The 19,031-nt window shown below is 41.9% G+C and overlaps 2 protein-coding genes across 16 annotated transcripts; both read right to left on the bottom strand.

Annotated features, from left to right (window-relative positions):
• Nucleotides 1–103: 103 nt before the first annotated feature.
• LOC120678400 (uncharacterized membrane protein At1g16860-like) lies at nt 104–5,247 on the bottom strand. Of its 2 annotated transcripts, none has more exons than XM_039959580.1 (5): nt 5,017–5,247; nt 1,904–2,869; nt 1,129–1,284; nt 827–1,038; nt 104–741 (listed from the first exon to the last, which is right to left on the bottom strand). In XM_039959580.1, the coding sequence occupies exons 2-5, from the start codon at nt 2,777–2,779 to the stop codon at nt 549–551; spliced, it is 1,437 nt and encodes a 478-aa protein (XP_039815514.1). In that variant the 5' UTR covers nt 2,780–2,869; nt 5,017–5,247; the 3' UTR covers nt 104–548. The 2 variants fall into 2 exon arrangements, with proteins under 2 accessions (XP_039815514.1, XP_039815515.1); XM_039959581.1 differs by having other exon boundaries at nt 4,544–5,213.
• Nucleotides 5,248–10,024: 4,777 nt separating this feature from the next.
• LOC120680192 (transcription factor SOX-30-like) lies at nt 10,025–18,570 on the bottom strand. Of its 14 annotated transcripts, none has more exons than XR_005677510.1 (7): nt 17,455–18,570; nt 15,406–17,384; nt 14,007–15,029; nt 12,386–12,477; nt 11,124–11,215; nt 10,799–10,976; nt 10,025–10,516 (listed from the first exon to the last, which is right to left on the bottom strand). XR_005677510.1 is itself a non-coding variant. In XM_039961804.1 (6 exons), exons 4-5 carry the CDS (start codon nt 14,608–14,610, stop codon nt 12,410–12,412), a joined length of 672 nt encoding a protein of 223 aa, XP_039817738.1. In that variant the 5' UTR covers nt 14,611–15,029; nt 15,406–16,499; nt 17,048–17,102; nt 17,324–17,429; the 3' UTR covers nt 10,025–10,516; nt 12,386–12,409. The 14 variants fall into 14 exon arrangements, 3 of the variants coding, with proteins under 3 accessions (XP_039817738.1, XP_039817737.1, XP_039817739.1); XR_005677511.1 differs by having other exon boundaries at nt 11,124–11,195; XR_005677508.1 differs by lacking the exon at nt 10,799–10,976.
• Between the last annotated feature and the right edge of the window lie 461 nt (nt 18,571–19,031).

The raw sequence follows: 19,031 nt of genomic DNA, 5'->3' as shown, positions 1-19,031 counted from the left end.
CATACCTCATGTCATATGCAGGTACCATGCACATCATACTGGAATACAGGAATCCTGCCCCCATGACATCAACACAGGTTGATAGGCAATTACATATGATTTCTTAATATTGCAAATATACCTACCATGTGAAGAGAACTTTGTTTTGTGGAGATCATAGGTACAAACTGGAAATTGCAGGGTTCATGATGTTGCTGGAACCCTACAACAAAAAGAAAAAAAAAACATAATATAAACTAGAAACCACTGAATCTCCAAACAGGCTCCATGGTAGGTAGGTAGTACTGACATCAAGCCATCCATGTTACAAGTATCACCCATGGCTCAACCAAAAAAAAAGAAGAGAAAATTACATATAATATACTATACAACCAAGCCCCAGGTAACTGACCATCCACTGAAATTGTACTTACTTAGCCCATATAATCACACCCTGCATTTGCACATTCTTTCAATCCTAACATCCCACTGAAAACCAAAACAAAAGTCAAGGCATCTTTTTTCTCTCTTTCTCCAAACCAGAGAATCAGCAGAGCCAAGCTCCCTACCTAGACTGGTATCACATCCATGTCGGATGTATCTTCACACCTCAGGACCAGGCCGTCGAGGCTGGTTGGGAGCATGCACTTGGCCCACTGGCAGCCAGTGGAGATGGGTTCAGCAGGAGCAACTACCATCAGCACGTTCTCGTTCCTTTGGACAACACCCATCACGCTAACAGTGCTGCCCTCCTTGATGTAACTGCAGCACAAACAGCCATGTCAAAATGAAATGGATAGCCATTGCTTTATGTGATCTGAGGATGCAAATAACGCAAAAAAGGTACCCTTCTTTCAGGCGCATGATCCGATCATCACTCGAGAGGTTCCTTCCCCTCAGCCACCTTAGGAACTCAGGCGACATGTCCTTGTTGTCTGGGTTTATGTCGATAACAACAGACTCATCAACATATGGGGTTACACGTGCACCAAATCCTGTTCTGACCAGTGCACGCAGCCCAGATTGAAAATCAGAGATGTAGAAATCCACTGCATGTCGCTGCCATTGTTGCATAGGGTGGGAAATGGTGAGGGAGGATTAAGGTGAGTGTCAGCATTATTCAATATTTCAAGTTACAAGTAAACTCACCTCCATTGACCTGAGTCCCCAAGTAAATCGGTGATGTGTAGTGTTGGCAGCTTTTGAATCCCAACCCCTATACTCATACAAGCAAGTGGAAGTGTAAACACATCTCGGAACCCGTTGGAATGAGGATTCAAGGGGCAAATTTCCACAAGTAACAACCTGCAAAGTTCAATATGGTGGGTGAGGACTGGCTGTTACTAATGATTGGGAAAAAGGTGCTATTTCATAAAAGCCATTCAGTGTTTCTAACAATAACTAGAAAATCAATGCATAGGAAAAACGTATTACATAACAAGCTGCAACATGATTTACTTGTTCTTGTACAGGAAAACATCATATCACATTGGTACTAGTAAAGTTATTTGCCACTGATAGTCATCAAACTTGTGGGAGGGAGTAAAGTAGCATTTCCGTTTTCTCTGCACCTAAATCATTTCTTAAAAAAAACAATCTAAAGTGTTGTAGCTACATAAAAAATACCTTTACACTGAAACAGGTTGTAGCATTACACTACAATATAGTTGTCAGTGCAGTTGAGAAGAATTGCTTGACAGAACCAGAGATGCAATCGTAACAAGACTACAGGACTTGTCAAAATATAAACAATCATTGTGTGCAAACTGCAAAGCCAACTAGAAACAGTTTACTTTGGAATTAAATTGTAGCACAAGGAAACATATATAGGATAACGTCTAAACTGCATAGAAAACAATAGAGGCTGATGAATGAACAGAATAACTGAATATCATTAAAACAAAGTGATCAGTACTTTACATACCCCAGTAACCTTCACATACTCTCCGTCTTTTGCAGTTCTAAGATCTGCATCAGGATAGCGACTGACAAACCCAGTCACACCTTTTGTTCCCCAGCAGATGTTCCAGGTGATAAGTGCAGCAACAAAACCAAATATCACCACAACAACTATGAGCAAGATTGGATTATGAATAGCAGCAAGAATGAAGCCACCTGCCACGAACCCAACCACAAAAAGCAACGCAACCAACCACATTATTGCTGTTGGAATGCTGCCCTTAATCGAGTAACCATCTTCTGCATTGAGATTTGTGACAGCTGGGTTGTGTGCAAAAGAGGCAGTACGCATCTTCATTGATACACTAGGATCAAGAGGGCCTGATACTTTCCTTTGAGCACCGGATGAATTCATCTGACCCAAGGTGATTGGACCTGATGTAATTAGCCCAGTTGTAGGAAGAACAGGAGGCAGAGGGCCAGAGTTCTGGCGGGCCATGGGGGTTACTCCACCTAATTGGGGGCCAGACAACCTCTTTGTTGGTTCTCCATGCTTATTGAGAGATCCAGAATTAGATTTTGTCCTTGAAGATCCTCCAGTGCCAGGAACTGCCGATGAAATGGAACCAGAGTAGTTCGAGCGACCAGCGGCATTAGAAACTGGTCCAGAGTTGGAGGCAGCACCACCAAATGAAGTATTCCTTGAAGGTTGATTACCCAAAGGACCAGATTTCCTATGGAGATCAAACATCTTTCCAAGCTCTCCAGATCTCTTTAAGTCACCACCAGTGTATGGCATAGCTGCGGAGGACATGACTGGGGCCTTCTCCTTGGGTTGCTCAGGTCGGCCCGAGACATAGAGGCCATTGCTTAGCTGGTGAGATGGAAACCGCGAACCCATGTTCTGAAATGACCGATCCAACTATACCTTCAGAGTGATTGTGTTGCGTCAAGTGAGATTGTTGAACTTTTGAAAGCCTTGCATCAGCACCTGAAAACAGGAAATGAAAGTAACTAGATGAAATCACTGAGCACAAAAAATGGATTTGCACAACAAGTTCAGCACAACACTTCCAGATTGAACAGTTTCAACAAAAGGCGCAAAAAAAATTGAAGGCACAAATATCACCCTGCATAGAAAGGTTACCAAAGATTAAAGCGATCTTAGAAGATGCTTCTCATGGTGTCCTACCAAGAAGTACAAGGTGCAAATCGACTGATGGCATAATATGTCACGCTTCATAGAATATAAATTAGCCTTAACTGGGAGTGAGCAGTTACATAAGTAACGTAAAGCTGGCCAGTGCAAATACTACCAAAACATGTTGCAGCTAAGTAGGTGATAAATACTATATAAAGTAGCTAAGCTAAATATTACCATGTTTACAAGGAAGGACAAGAGAGCACTAGCACATTAGAACTTTTCTATGTGTGCTAGCAAATCGAAAAGTCCGTTGCTGATACCCTCTGCATCTGGCTCCAAGCTGGATTAGCTTAAATGAGCTTTGATGTTTTTCCTAAACACTGCTCGGCTATATTTGGTGGTGTTCACTGGGCTAACAATAGAAAAAGGTGTGTGTTATCTTAGCACAATCGTCTGTTAGGATTTAGGAGCACTAAAAGGCTTTGACTGGGTTATACTCTGATTAACCCATTGGAGTTTAGCAGGCCTAAACAATTGGACAATTGATTAATACATTTTCAAGTGCCAGCAATGACATAATTTTGCGAATTGCATTTTGCAATGATGGAAAACAATAGTTGTGCTGACAACGGAAGAGATTCTTCAATCTGTAGATTAAACGCGTGAAAACTACACACTTGACCCCCAAACCTTACTTCCATGGTACAATAATATAGCACAAACAGAAATATAGACTCAAGTAGACACAACAAACACTTATTGAGATAAATCTATAGTGCCCAAGTACAGGGTAACGCGCATCATTGTGATAAATTACCATCCACTTCCCTCCAAAAGAAGTGAACAAGTACAGACAAACACCCGAAACCATGTAAAATCAATGAAAAGGCGCAGCCTTAATCGCAGTCAAGCATCTAAATGCCCGCAAAATAAAATAAAATTGAAAGTGACAGTTACTCAAAGTGCATGCTACGCTAAGAGCACACTGTGCCTACCAAATGATTTCAACCAGCACAGGCAGTGGATTAAACAACAACCAGGCCACCAACACCATTAGATCACGAGCATAGCTTAAAGCTTGGGCAAAGAACTTGACAGGTACATGCCAACATAATCTCAACATGAAGCAAACTCAGCAGCACATGCACAACCTACAACCCACTCCCAGGGCCCCACCACCACCTCCTCGGAGAAAATTCTACCACTAGCCAAAAGCTCAATTTCTCCAGGCTTTCAGCCCCAACCTGGAGCTAAAAATCTATGCGCAAAGCAAAAGTAGCACACATCCTGCACACTAACTCAACTGAGATAAACAAGCTTCAGTTCTGCCATAACAAGCTTCAGTTCTGCCATGAGCAGAATCACACCATACACGCAGCAATGCCACCATTCCAGATCCAGAAACCAGCACCAGATCCAGGCACATAACTCATATTCGAAGAACACCGAGTTCGAAACTCTATTTTTGTTTAAAAAAAAGAAGCCCCTAACTCTCCACGGCAATCGGAAGGAACAACTTACTCCAGCACAGCAGAAGGTGAACCGTCTGAAGAACCTGAAACACCCATTGAAAATTTGCAGCAATTGAAGTCGCACGCTTTGCACAGATCTAACGCCTGCGAGGGACAAATCCGCTGGAGATCTCATCTACCTCCCAAATCCCACCGACATTGCAAAACCCTCGCGCCACACCGCTGCCACCGCGGAGAGCAAGAACCAAGAAGGCCTAGATCCTAAGAAACGCAGCGAAACAGGCGAAACCCATCCAAACTCGGCCCCTCACGCCTGCTCCCCAATCCCTCCTTCGCACCAAGAACACCAAGAACCGGCCCCCGGATCCCGGCGCACACGCTAAGATCGGCGAACGGCACTAGGCAACCAAACCGCACCGGCGGAACAAGCTGCCCGGCCCAGATCCCAGCGACCCCAGCAATGGCAGTTCATCACATCGGCAGCACCAAGAAGAAAGAAACAGTGCAGGCTCCGGCGCTCACCTGCGGCAAGCGGCAGCCGGCGGTGCTATCCCCTTCCTCCTCCCCCCACTGCAAGACGGTGGGTTTGGGCTGTGGAATGGCAGAATGGGGGTAGGGGAAGCGAGAGGGAGGGGGATAGGGAGAGAGAAGGGCGCTCGGCTCCCCCCACACGCAGGCAGGCGCAACAAACAGACAGAGTAGAGGAGAGAGAGACGGCAGAGAGAGAGATATAGAGAATAAAGAGGGAGGTGGAGACCGGCAAGAAATATCAAAAACGATCCTCGTTTAGCTTCTCCCCATAAACAATGATAATTAGGATACAGTAGGAGAGAGAGGGGGAGCTTTAGCAGACCTCTTTCTCTCTCTAACACTAGCAGTCCAACATGGTCATCCTAGTTCTGCAGTCATTTTCTCTCTCCACTCCCTGATGCTCGTCTGTCAGATAATGCTGATTCCATGGCTGTTACAGCGCTGCAACGGCTCACTACCCACTAATCTTGAGAATTACTATTTATAACCCCGGAGATTTAGAGAAGATGATATATGTTTCCATGAGGGGAGAAGATTGATTGACGAAGGGAAAGGAAAGGAATATAGCAGACCTCTTTCTCTCTCTAACACTATCACCCTCCAAATTTTGCTTCTATAAAAATATATGCAGTATGAGTTTTGCATTTCGGTTCGGATATTAGGCTGTATTTGGATCTTAAAGGAATATATATATATATATATATATATATATATATATATATATATATATACTGTCTATGTATTTTTTTTAGATTTACTGTCTATGTATATATAGTAGCAGTAGGTAATACTATAGTGCGAAATTTGCTAATAACTGATATGATGGTAAAGGATGCATTATCAAATTTGCTAACTGTACCAGCTGATAGTGCTTCATACAAGTGTGACTTATTGCCAATGTTATATTATCTGTCGCCAAGTGAAACGTTCAAATATTTGTCGTCACTTGAAACGGCATCGCTAGCTGCTCTAAGTTGGTTTTAGATGCCACAATTACTTATTTGAATTTGTTTTTTAAAGAATATGGAGATCTAGTTGCTTATATAAAAACATGAATTTAGTTTTTAAATATTAGGTTGCGTTTTCCCCCTCAAATAGATTTCGAACAAATATTTTCGGTGTATGATTTATAATTTTTGCTACAATGCTATATGTAGTATAGGCTATGTATTTTAGTCTGGATATTATGTTGTATTTCCTCCTAAAATGATCCTAAATGAATATATTTTCTATTAGATGTGCGTAATATTATGTAGTTCGCATAATGCATGCGAATAATGATTTTATGTAACAGCAGCCCTGTTTATAAAAACTGACGACATGTCGATCAATAATGAGCGCACTAATTAGTCATATAGTGCTACTTAGTAATAATTGTATTACTTGATAGTGCTCTATGTGCGACTCTTATGCTAGGATAATCCCTCAATAACTTAATGCATAGGTTATATTTGTCATTTTGTGAAACACTCAAATATTTGTCGCCAAGTGAAACATTCGTAAATTTGTCACTAGGTGAAATTCTCATATACTTTTATCGCTAGCTAATAGTGCTATTTATGGTGATTGGTATCATGCTCATGAATATAAATATGATTGGTAGAATGCTCATGAATATAAACACATTGTGCACATTATTACCCACACAATCATTATTATTTTCTTGGTTTTTTTCTCATTTTTACATGAAGATTTAGCTGCCCCTATGAAATCTGCAATGCCCAATACATGTTACTTTTAAGTATTTTGGGGCATTTTATTTAAAGTGTTAGGTTGTATTCTTTTTCCCATATGGACCTGAAGAAATATTTTTCCTATGACAATAGCAATGAGTAGTACACATGTGAGTAATGCTTTTACATAACTACCACAATGTTATTAGTAATTGATGCGATCATCGGTAACAAATGATTTTAGTCTCACATGTTACCAGCTATACTAAGCTAATAGTGTTTGAAAAATCTAAAATGGTTTGATATATTGATCCAAAATTATATATATGATTATTTATATCCTCTAAATGTACATTTCCTCACTTGCATGTCGTTGCTTTTGTAGTGCTCCCGCTTTGCAACATTGTTGAATCCAAATTTGCATTTTTGGGGTGCAAGTAACTTAGAACCATGGTCTTCCTTCAACCAATTTATTGTTGTACTGCCTCTTCCAGAATGTGATGCAACAAACCATAGGGATATGAGGCCAAACAAACTTTCGCTCACTTCTTTAGTAACAAAGATTAGATATAGTCTTTTCTTTTACTTCTTAGGGTGCTTATTATGCTTGTATGAGCTATTAAAGTATATTTGATTCATATCCATAATCTATGATGCCATAAGTGAGGCGCACACATTTCCAAAAAAGGAGTTTTTGGTTTGGTTCTCTTTTACTACCGTGTCTTGCCACATTTTTTTTTACCTCTATATATGCACCCCTTAACACGTTCCTTTAATTTATCAAACCTGCGTATGGTATTTCTTTTGTTACCTTAAGCATAGTTTGGAAAAGAGCTTTGTGACAATGTATGGGCATGGACCAAATATGTCTTAATGTTGTTGTAGTACTGAAGGACATTTTTTTTATTATAATCCAAGGACATGCATTTGTAAAGCATAGTGTTGTATTTAGGTTTAACGGAAAAGTGGGGTGTGGAGGTAAATGTTGGGCCACTCTTTACCAACTACTAGTCTACCTTGGTCCAATAACAGGTACCATAACTTTAACAATTAGGTGAGATGTCCCGGGGGAGAAAAAAAAACCACAACCAGGAGGTACAAAATACTATTAGTGATGTCCTATCGTCTGCATGGTACTAAGTTAAAAGAGCATATATAAGTCCATGTTGGATTTTGAAAGCATAATATTGTCTGGGAAAAAAAGTTACCAGTTGGTCGGAGTTCAATGTTCTTACTATAAAGTTGAAGTAGAAAAGGAAAGCTTAAGGTTGTATCATCTCGTAGTCATCATGTGCCATCAAATGAACCAAAATTCATACTTGAAGTAAAAATCAATTTAACACCTCTTACAGAATTACTTGCTCTAGACAAAAATACTTGTATTTTGGACTAGATTTGGCCCAATTTATAAAACTTTGACTATGAGTAACATTAAAGTATTTTGTTACAAAACATGCAAATCACATGTATGTATTTTCTTGAAATATATATTCAAAATCTCATAAATCTATTGGATTTTTAAATATATTTTAATTTAAAACAGTGGTCAAAGATACACTCGGAGCCTAGATTCTACCAAAATTTTCATTTTTGAATTAAAAAAGGAAAATTCAGCTCCAGATAGTAAAGTATAATTTCTATTTCCCTAGTTTTCTGTTTCTGCAAACCGTTGCAAGGTACACTAGCACGTTTATTCTAATTAGTATAATGGCTGCCAACTGCATATATAGCTATTACAATAAATTTCATGAATGAACAGAGTATCATTTTTTTTAAAAAAAAGTGTAGGCTACCAGTAAATATCACTGGAAGATTGTGGGGACGATATACCTTTGTCCAAATCACAAGTTGGACAACACAACTACTAAGACCCATACACTTTTCTAACAACAAAGCTAAAAAATGTCAAGATCATGTTCTCATTTAGTCAGACATATCTACACTTTTCCTTTGCGACTCATTCAGTTATATGTAGCATACACACCAGCAAAATAAAAAAAAGGAATATGAGGTAGTTCCAAGCTGCCATTAGGTCAGGGTTCTTGGGATCACATGGCTTTAGGTGTGGGGCCACCTACACCACCCTCCCTCATGCCTCTGGTTGGAGCCACCTAATTTGGCATCAACTTATGCCAACCCCAACAAACTAGATACATACTCTCGCAAAGTGAAGAAGATATGCATGTATTCCCAAGAAAAGGAGGCGGGGAAAGAAGGAAGAAAAGACAATCTTGAGTGTTAAGAAAGAACAAGAAGATCTTTGGACTTTGGCTTTGGCTTCTCGATTTGGAAGATCAAAGATTACAAGGGATGGTCTGAAATCATGAGGGGTGCGGGCTTGATGAACAGACTCTGGCGAATGAAGATGATAATGATGTTGATCACTCGCTATGATGGTCCTGTTTTTTTTTCCTGGACAACTTAATGTGCTCTTTTGTTTCTTTAAGTACACGGCACATGGTGATTTGGTGGGTCTTGGTGCACTCAGGACAGTACTAAGTGCTCTTTATGCTTCACAAGCATCGTCCTTTGTTTCCTTTGTCATCTCTTTTACTTTCCTGGAAATGGATGTTGTGTGACAAGCAGGGGGAGCAGCATATGACATGTGTATGGTATACTAAATTCGTTTGATTCCGATAATGGTAATGTGTAGGGATTGCTATTCTCTGTTCCTAGCTGCTAGCTTCATGAACATATTCAGTTCAGGATCCAGGCATCCATCAAGATTTAGCTAGCTACCCTAAGCACTATAGTAGACTAAAATCGTTTAGAGTTTAGCTTAGAATCTGGATCGGGTTCGTGAAATGGCAGTTTAGCTTAGTACTCCCTCCTACCCCACTCCAAATTGTAGGTCATTTTCGAAAATATAAATACATGATTTTTGTTATGCATCTATATATACATTATGTCCACATACACAGTAAAAATCTAGATGCATAATATAGGTCATTTTGGCAAATCTAGATGCACCATTTTTGCTATACACCTAGATAAACATTGTGTGTAGATACATAATAAAAATTATACATCTAGATTTACCAAAAGGACAACGAAGGGAGTAGTAAATTCCAAGATAGTAACCACGCGCTTCTTCCATAGTGCAAATGTCATTCTACGTTCCTGTTACTTTTCAAAAAATTCTACGTTCCTGTACGGACTTCCATTTTACACCAACCAACACCAAACACTCGCTCTGCACAAATCGGTAGGATTTTAACAGCAGTCCAACGAGTTTCCCTATCATCAAAACAGCGCAAGAATTTTGATATCTATAAAAGAGAATGAGCTCTCCAAACAATCAAACATGAAAACGTCACCCAGGTACAGAGCACAAAAGCAACAGGGATAATCGTATACTATACCCGTCCACACAACAACAGAGTTCGTAGCACTTCAAAATGTTTTACTAGTAAACAGTTCAGGGTCAGAGGAGGGCAGGATGCTTACACCAATTTTACAAACATTGTTCGTCGTAGATGACTAAAGCGGATCTAGAGCCTATGCTAGAGTCCACCTACTGGACTACTACCAAGTCCAGTACCAAAGCACACATTTAGCTGCCCTCTCCCATGCTTATTATAACAAACGGAACCTTGGTGCATGGGCTTGTTGATACAATAAACACTAGAGCTTCGGACCAGATTTACAGCATGGCAACCGATTCGTTAGTGGTTTCAATGGTTTATCGTCCAGGACGGATGGGACAACATCAATGGTAGCAGTTGCCGTAGTTTATCAGCAATGGGGTCCTTGCCATCCATATGTACATTGGTCATGGCAGAGTCATGAAACTCTGCACTGCCTTTTCTTGTAGGACCCTGCACAATGAGGTGGTATGGGGTGAATTATCATTCTTATTGTTTAGATAGCAATAAATGGGAACTACACATGGATGGGTAACAAACTATCAACTACTGAATCAGTCGACAACCAGTTAGGATATATTTCCATTTTCTTGTCACCAGCTGATTTGTGTGGCATTTCTTAAAGAATTATGCTTTCAATGCTCTAGGGATGGAAGTTAAAGAAATGTGAGAGAATATCACAACATGCATCTCAGGCACCAACAATAACAAGATCCTACTGGTGGTGTATCTCACATGCAACAACAGGTCACCGGCAAAGTATAACTACACCACTGCAATCCATGGGTTTGATGATCAGAACCTCACTGTTTGCATGGTTTCGATGTTCCTAGTAAGACAAAATGTTTGTCCCAATATATCCAAGTATGTAGGAGCAGCCATTCTTGCTCCAGCCATGTTGCCTGATGATGTTCTGGCAGAATCGTATAGATAAAAAGAGAATACTTTCATATCTAATATGTAAAACCCATGCAAGATATACTATGTTACTACACATGAGGCCTAATAATGTAGGCTAGCCAACAGTTTAATTACAATGTCAAAAAATATCATAGAAAACCTGGGGTGCAGGCAGCAACGATAAACATCAGACATGGCAGCAGTTAGTGCACAGCAGCTATGATCAGTAAGGCTGTGACATGGAGAAGGGTACTGCACGAATTAAGGAGTGCTTTATGAATAAAATACAGATTAACAAAATCTCACTATATCTGTAGGCACAAATTGAACGTTGGATAGTTCAGAATCACAAAAATCCTGCTGCCAAAATTTGGTGACCATCAGCTAATTATTATTTTTGTTATCTTGAGCTAGAGCAAATGAGACACAGACATTTTATACAACCACAGACATTATTGCTAAAAAAATCAGTCTATTAGTCTGCAAGAGAAGGTATTTGAGCCCAGTGACACATTAGCTTTTATTTTTTGTCATCCAGACATGATTCCAATTCGATTGTTGCAATTTCCATGCGTACTAATCTGCAGTCTAAATAAACACTAAGTCGCTAACCCTACATCTGTTTAACATTTAAAACTCAGCATAGCAAGAAGCACATACAAATGGAAAGAGAATGTGCCTAGGGAGAAGTTACTTTTTGGCATATCTGACCTGAAAAATTTTGCCAGAACTAAAAAGAAATGTCAAATACTTCAGCTAATAATATCCTAACAGAGATTTTGGGTTACAGATGTAAGCAGAATACAACAAGGTTGGTTAATTTTGAACTTTGGGTTAAGACCACCTTTCCCTAAAGTAACTACATACTCCCTCCGTCCCAAAGTAAGTGTTGGTTTTAGCATTCAAATTTTGTCCCACAAAGTGTTGTTTTAGCTTGTAATGAGGTCCATCTAGTTAAATCAATATCAAGTACAAAGAAAACATTGCAGGAAAACGCATAGAGCCAATCAAATACTTAGCAGATGTCACTTTTCTAGTTCCGATGTATATGCATTCATTGAGGATCCAGAAAACCAAATAAATAACACGGTTTTAAAGCACAATTGCTAGAAGTAATTAGGGGAAAGTCATTTCTTAGGATGAGTAATGTGTCTGAAATTTTCTAAAACAACACTTATTTTGGGACGGAGGGAGTACATGGAAGCCCCAAGTCAAACCACATGTATAGGCAAGAACTACAAATGGGTGTAATCAGATGGGGGTTATAACAGAATCAACTATAGAACTCAGTGCTAGAAATAATTATTACTTAAAGCAAGTTTAAACAACACACTACGAGAAGAATTTGAATAGAGGTAGTTAATGTTTTAAGACAGCATGTTGGTTACTATTGAGTTCCTAATGAAAGTTAAACCACCTTACCCCTGGCAATGTAGCACAAACCAATCAGCTTTCTTCATCATCAGGTTGACTTGCACCTTTCCTCGATTCCTTCTTTGAATGTGAAGATTTCCCTTGAACAGGAAAAACTAAGCAGATAAGCAAATAATATAGATAATGTCCAAATTAGGGAAGGAAATCAATAACCATTGATAAGAATTTTCATGCGCATACATGAGAACAAAACAAGATATTGTTCACCCTCTGAACATTATTACATTTGCCAATTCAACGTAACTAGCATGCATTAATACATGGAATTAAAAAAAAACTGTAGCGGTGTCCACCTTGAGTGATGAAACACACAACAGTTTATTCAACTTATAAGACAACTATAAATTAACTACAATAGATTACCATATATATGTGCACGTACGTCTCCTTTTATAAATTCCATGTTTTTCTTAAACTCATAACAGGTTTATACTCAATTTACTTGATGATGAAACTAATGATTTCAAAGAGGTGCAAACAACAACCATAGCAATAATCAGTGTTTTACAGAGTGTTGTCCTAAATTAAATATTAGGTTCCACCATTCTGAACTAAACTCTAAAGGTGGCAACAAAGTTCCTAAGTTGGTCTCAAAGACCTTCCTATCTATCGAATTGCACCGAGTCAGCCATCAAAATGGGCGATTAGGAAAACAGAGTAATGTCAAATGGCAGATTTGCATGTCAGAAGAAATGGCGAATGGAGGTCAATGGAGAATCAACTGGAAAAAGGCTTGCGAATCAAAGAGCCATGGAGACTTGGTGGCCTAGACCTAAAAAGTTCTGGACTAGCCTTTTGCAGCAGATAGCCATGGCATGAGTGAAAGTCACTAAAAAACCTTTGCTGTGCATGCAATTTTCACTGAATGCCACCGACCAGGTGCTGCTTAATAGTCCCACCATAATCAACTGGAGAAATGGCAAGGAAACTAGCTTTCACAGCACCGTTGCTTAAATGGATCGAGGACAAAAGATATTTCACCAAGCACTTTCAACATATCCAGATATATGAGACGAGAGACAAGAGACAAGATATTTCACCAAGCATTTTCAACATACCCTAGTGATGAAAGCGTGACATGATACCCTGAGTTTTACCCTCTCTTGAAGGGTTGGCCTCACCACCTAACAATTTGTAACTTCCCCTCAGGACAGCCCCAAAACGAACTGGGTTACGAAATATGAATTACGTACTAACACTACATGTCTAGTACAAGAAATAAACAATGGAGACTTGTACACCAAGGGAAATGGACAGCAACAAGAAGAAAAAATAATAGAATCATGTGGGTAATACAAGTAAAAGCAAATTCTGAACGTGCTTTCCCTGATCCAACCAACAGATTAGTTGCAACTTCTCCCAATACATCGGATACAACTTATCACACATGATGGACACTCATCATCTATAGAGGTAGAACGTCAATATTCCGATTGCCGTGTCTGCAATTCATTGCATCAGGCTAAATGGCATACTAAGGTGAGAAGGTGCGTGTTTCGACACAACGATCCCGAGATCCACCGCTATTTCCTTCAAACATGACGCCCATATATGGACAAAAAAAACAACCTGTGAAATTGTAAGCACCGGGATCACGGTCGGCCCTCACCTTCGACGAAGTAGGAGGCCGAGGGCCACCCCCGCGCGGTGGAGAAGGAGAGCGCCTCCTCCTCCGTCATGGGCGCGTCGAGCTCGACGACCTCGACCGCGCCGCCCGCAGCCCCGACGAGCCCCTCCGCGCCCCCCGCGGCCGCGATCCGGCCCACGAGCTCGGCAACCCCCTGCGGGCGCCGCAGCGGGGGCACCCAGAAGGACCCGCCCGGCACGAAGGGGAGCCAGTCCGGGGTGGCGCGCCGCACCATGACGCCGTGGATGGCCTCCTCCAGGCGCCGGATCCCCACCACCTCGACCGACGGCGAGGCGGCGGTGGACCCGGGGGCCGCGGCATCGTCCTCGGTGAGGTCGATCTCGATGACCTCGACCTTGGTGGCGAGGCCGCGGAGGGAGGCGGATGCGGCGGTGGCGGAGGGGGAGGGGGCGGGGCGGGCGAGGGTCAGGGTCTGCGCGAGGAGACGGGCCATCGGCGGCGGCGGCGGGCGGTGGCGAGGCGACGGTGGTGGTGGTGGTGGAGATGCGGGTGGACGGAGACGGAGACCGAAGAGATAGGGACGGGGAGGAGACAGGAGAGGCCGCTGCTGCGGTAGTTCTTCCATGTGATGGGAGGCCGCGGGCGACGTGGGGCCGGGGGTCAGCGGGACTGTTCCTCACGTGGTCCTACATGTCATTGGGCGAGCGAGAGGTCCACCGGTCCCACCTTGCCTCTTAATAGCTGTCACGGGCTTCGTAGTTTGACTAGCTATGTGCCCATGCATTGCTATGGGAAGAAAAAAAATCATACATTGAGATCATCAAAAACTACATAATATATCTAATCTTAGCAACATAATGTATGAGCTGTTGAGCCACATTGAGGTGCACATGCTCAAAAAACCATCAATCTTACATGACTATGTCAAAAAAACATAAACAAAGAACACTAAAATATATTCAAGTACACAATTTTAAATTAATGGGGCCATGCTTCTCATGGAAGGTACTGTTCATAACAGTCGTTCCTTGGTGTCTAGACAACCTGCAAAGATGGTGAAAAATTAAGGGCTTATATCAATATGCAGCATAAGGATTTACCGGAGCAAGTGCTTGCAGCTATGTTTTAAAAAAAAAACAAAATGTCAAAGTTAAAGATTTAGAACAGCCAACTAAGAAAAGGAGGCAAAAGCAAAAGCAAAGTGAACATTGAGAGTTGAAAGTTTCACTATCCCGTGAGAAACAAACACACAGAGGTGAAGTGTAACCACAGAGGATGGAAAGTGTAGCCACAAACAAAAAAATCGTTCATTCATTCATCTAGAAATAGTTCAATAGCACGCTGTCTTATATAACGGTATGTTTTAAAGATTAAAACATTGTGACCAACAGTAAGTGCTGGGTTTGATGGTGCTACTAACCAAGATGCAGGATTTACTGAAATAAACTCGATCAGAAAGTCAGGATGCTGCTCTGCAATCTTTACAGCTGCAGCAGTGTAATCTCCCTGAGCAAGGTTGCCAGCAGAGAGCTCATTTCAGCGAGCAGAAGTAGCCCTCTTCCTTTTCCTTTAGGCAAACCCTTCAATGAAAGAGCACAACAGTTACCGTGAGCACTACAATTATTCAGCTACTATCATCTGCAACATCAAATTATTCTTTTTTAAGTCAATATTAATAGTTATCACGCAAGCCTTATATATGAAGCATAACATACCTTCAGCTTCAAGCCATCTACAGTTCCTAGTCCAGGTACAATATGCCATTAACAATATCAACCCAGTCCAATTTGTGGGATATTCCTCTAAATCAAAGTATAAAAACTAATATTGTTTTCTTACCCTTCATATTGTTTGGTTATTGTATTTCCGATGTGAGCAAACTTATGGTCTTCAAAAATCAAAAAGGAGTAATTCTCAACAATCTTAAAAAATGTTAAAAATCAATTAAACTAAAAGGAGACATGTAAAAGCCAAGCCAGTATAATAGCATCGTAAAAGGCAAACATCTTTGTTATGGTGGAAAACAACTTTGGTGGTTTATCAACCAAAATCTGGTCTAACAATCTGTGGGATTATCTTGATATAGGTAGACTGTTCTCAAAGGGGAAGGAATATGGAAACCATGACAGTGAGGGCAGTGAATATGGGTCAAGGAAACTTCTAAAGATGGTTTTACTATTTTTAGCATGTTCAAGAGACATGTAAACTGACAGGATAGAATTATGTGATATATATGATTGAATTAGAGCACTCCATTCATAATGCATTTATATTCAGTTATATTAATGAAATCTTCAGTTCATATATGAAATCTTCAGTTCATAATGCAGCAGCCATATATGAATGAAATCTTCAGTTCATCACACATTTATATTCAGAAATTTCAGAATTTATAGTGCATGCTTTAGAAATCCCAAAACTTGTTACCTGTATTTTGAACACTCGAAGAAACTCAAATGAACAAACAACTTAAATTTTGTAGAAGTACCTAGCTAGCCAGAACACACTGACAATCTGCAAAAAAGAGGTTATTAGCAAACGAACATAGTATTCCTATACAATGCTTCATGATTAATACAACCCAAAAAAATAGGAGAGGGTCAGCATGATCTTCTACCATTTCAGAAGTAGCTTGTTAGCCTTGTACCTTTTTGTGACACCTTGACAGGCTTGTTGTACCTCTTATCTTTAATATATTATGATATTCAACCAATTATCTTGTACTTATATTAGACACATAACAAGAACTAAGCACTAAATACAAATGGTAATTATGTGCAGCATCATATAGAACTTAAAACACACTGAATCCATATAATTTTGGAATCAGAAGAAGCATCAAGAATACCAACAGATCTGGATTCCCTTGGATTTTAGCAACCATTTATTAGCTGTTTTCTCCTCTGTTTGAATTTCACTATGCCTCCATTGCTGAGTATTTGCTGGTTCATAAATCATATATATAACAAGACAAAAACTTTAAGCACTTATATTATCATGGCACTATTTGCAGGAAGTTAAATAAGAAATGACATAATAGATAGTGGAGAGAAAAACCCGACATTGGGGTTTTTAGCTGAAAGCGTTGTTGAAACCGTTCGACCTCCATCCTCTTAGCTGAAACCAGTGAGCAAAATCATCAAATAATTTGTGAGCACAGAACTTGAAGGCCTGAAGCATCCAAAAAAAGCACCCCACATTGATACGGATGATGTGCAGGTGCAGCCTGTTTACCACTTCCCACTACCTCCAACAAATGAACAAGTGGAGAAAATCGGACACCTTAAATGGAATCACAATTTGAGGTAACAAGCAAATTCCAATTGGACTACCCTAACCTGCTCCGCATCTGCTCGTACCAACTGCTCCCATGGACGGCATGGCTGTCCATCGCACGTCCTTGCAAAAGTCCAGATCGTAGATTTCAAAGCCATGATTTACTCGATACAGTAGGATTGAAGTCGGATACCTTGAACCGCAGATCAGGCAACGGCATGGTGGAATGGCTGGAGCATGGGGGATGGCGCGACCGCGCCGCCGGGGAACCGTCGGGCGGTCGGGGACGGCGTGACCGAGGGGTCCCGACCTTGAGCATCCCCGGTGCAGCGGCAGGGCCGGAGAGCGGGCGGGGATCGGCAGCCCCGACCTCCAACGGCGGCGGCAGGACCGCGCCTTCCTTCGCTGCAGCGGATCGTCGACGCTGGAGGCGGCGCGGACGGCGGATGGCGTCGTCGCGGCGGCGCAGATGGATCTCCAGTTGGGACGGAGCGGCGGCGTGGACGCGATTCGAGAAGCCCTTAGTTCCTATCCACGGGCCAAAGTCGGACGGGGCCGGGATGGCGGCGAGTGGCGGCGCTGGGTGAGGGCGCGATCGGCGAGCGGAGGCGGGGGTGAGCGCTGAGCGGCTGGGCGAAGGCGATGGCTTCGTGAGCTGCAGCGGCGCGAGGGGGACGGCGTCGTGGCCGATGCAGATGGAGAGGGGAGGGGCAGGGACGGCCGGGGACAGAGCGGCGGCGACGCGGACGACGCCGCGGACCGCGCGGCGGCGGGAACGGCGGGCAAGGACGGAGCGGCGAGCTCTCTCGCGACCTGAAACTGCTCGCGGAGAGTGCGTGAGTGGGGGACAGGATGGGGGTGCAAGCGGTTGCTTTTTGGACGGAGAGAAGGGGAGGACGTGCGGGTGCGGTTCCGACGATACGAAGGGGCGACGAACGAAGCGGCGGACGAACGAATGAAGAGGTGGATGACGAACCAAAAAAAAAAGTCACCCTTAGCCTTTTTTTATAGTAGAGATTCGACCCATTTCGATTATAAAAAATAATTCTAAAAAATACATAGAGAGCCCTCTTGTTAGTTCGTGAATACACACAACAAAATAACAAAAGAGGAGAAAAAATAACCTCAGGCGAGCAACTTCTTCTCCGACGAGCTCCTCCACCTCTTGCGAGCATCTTATCTTCTTTAGCGAGCTCCATTCAAATTTTAGGTTTATATTAGGGTTCCGGGATTTTGAATTGGGGATTAGTGGTTGCTAGATCTAAAGGGAAGATCAGGAACACCGCACAATCGATGGGTTGTGGACGACAAGTCTAGCAGCAATCATGCCACCATGCGACTGGTGGAGAATGGTGGTTGGGCTATGCCAACGGTAGGGAATATGGTGGAGGGGGGGGGGGGGTTCTCGTCGGTGTCGGAGGCAATGCCGGTGAGACGAGAGCTAGTAGGGGGTGAGGACACTCGCTACTGATTTGGACAGAGAGAGTGAGGGGTAGGGGAAGAGAGAAGGCGATCTTTCGACACTATCGTCCTAGGAGGGCAGGAGCGTAGGGCAAGGTGACGAAGATGAACAACTTATTTTTTCAGAGGAGGGATAGGCTCACGTTGGAGAGCTTTCAGCCAATTCTTGTCAGCAGAGCCCTCACCCAGTAGAATTAAAAAAAATTCCTTTTTGCTTTGCAAGAGAGTTTAGAACCACACTGATATCTAAAGGTTCAATTGCAATTTGATGTTCTTACAATAGGGGAGGTCTTGTATACGGAGTAGGTC

The sequence above is a fragment of the Panicum virgatum genome, chromosome 6N (genome assembly GCF_016808335.1).
Source record: "Panicum virgatum strain AP13 chromosome 6N, P.virgatum_v5, whole genome shotgun sequence".
Classification (NCBI taxonomy): Eukaryota; Viridiplantae; Streptophyta; class Magnoliopsida; order Poales; family Poaceae; genus Panicum; species Panicum virgatum.
The sequence above is the reverse complement of the archived record's forward strand: the minus strand, read 5'-3'. Positions and strand labels throughout refer to the sequence as shown.

Bases quoted from the DNA above. Each gene is read 5' to 3' on its own strand.
- LOC120678400 (XM_039959580.1), bottom strand. From the start codon at position 2,779: ATGGGTTCGCGGTTTCCATCTCACCAGCTAAGCAATGGCCTCTATGTC. The intron at 1,285-1,903 runs GTATGTAAAGTA...TGAACTTTGCAG, and splicing joins AGTATGTGAAGGTTACTGGG to GTTGTTACTTGTGGAAATTT. The intron at 742-826 runs GTACCTTTTTTG...TTTGTGCTGCAG, and splicing joins ATCATGCGCCTGAAAGAAGG to TTACATCAAGGAGGGCAGCA.
- LOC120680192 (XM_039961803.1), bottom strand. From the start codon at position 14,610: ATGGAAGAACTACCGCAGCAGCGGCCTCTCCTGTCTCCTCCCCGTCCC. The intron at 12,478-14,006 runs GTGAGGGCCGAC...TTCCTGTTCAAG, and splicing joins GGCCTCCTACTTCGTCGAAG to GGAAATCTTCACATTCAAAG.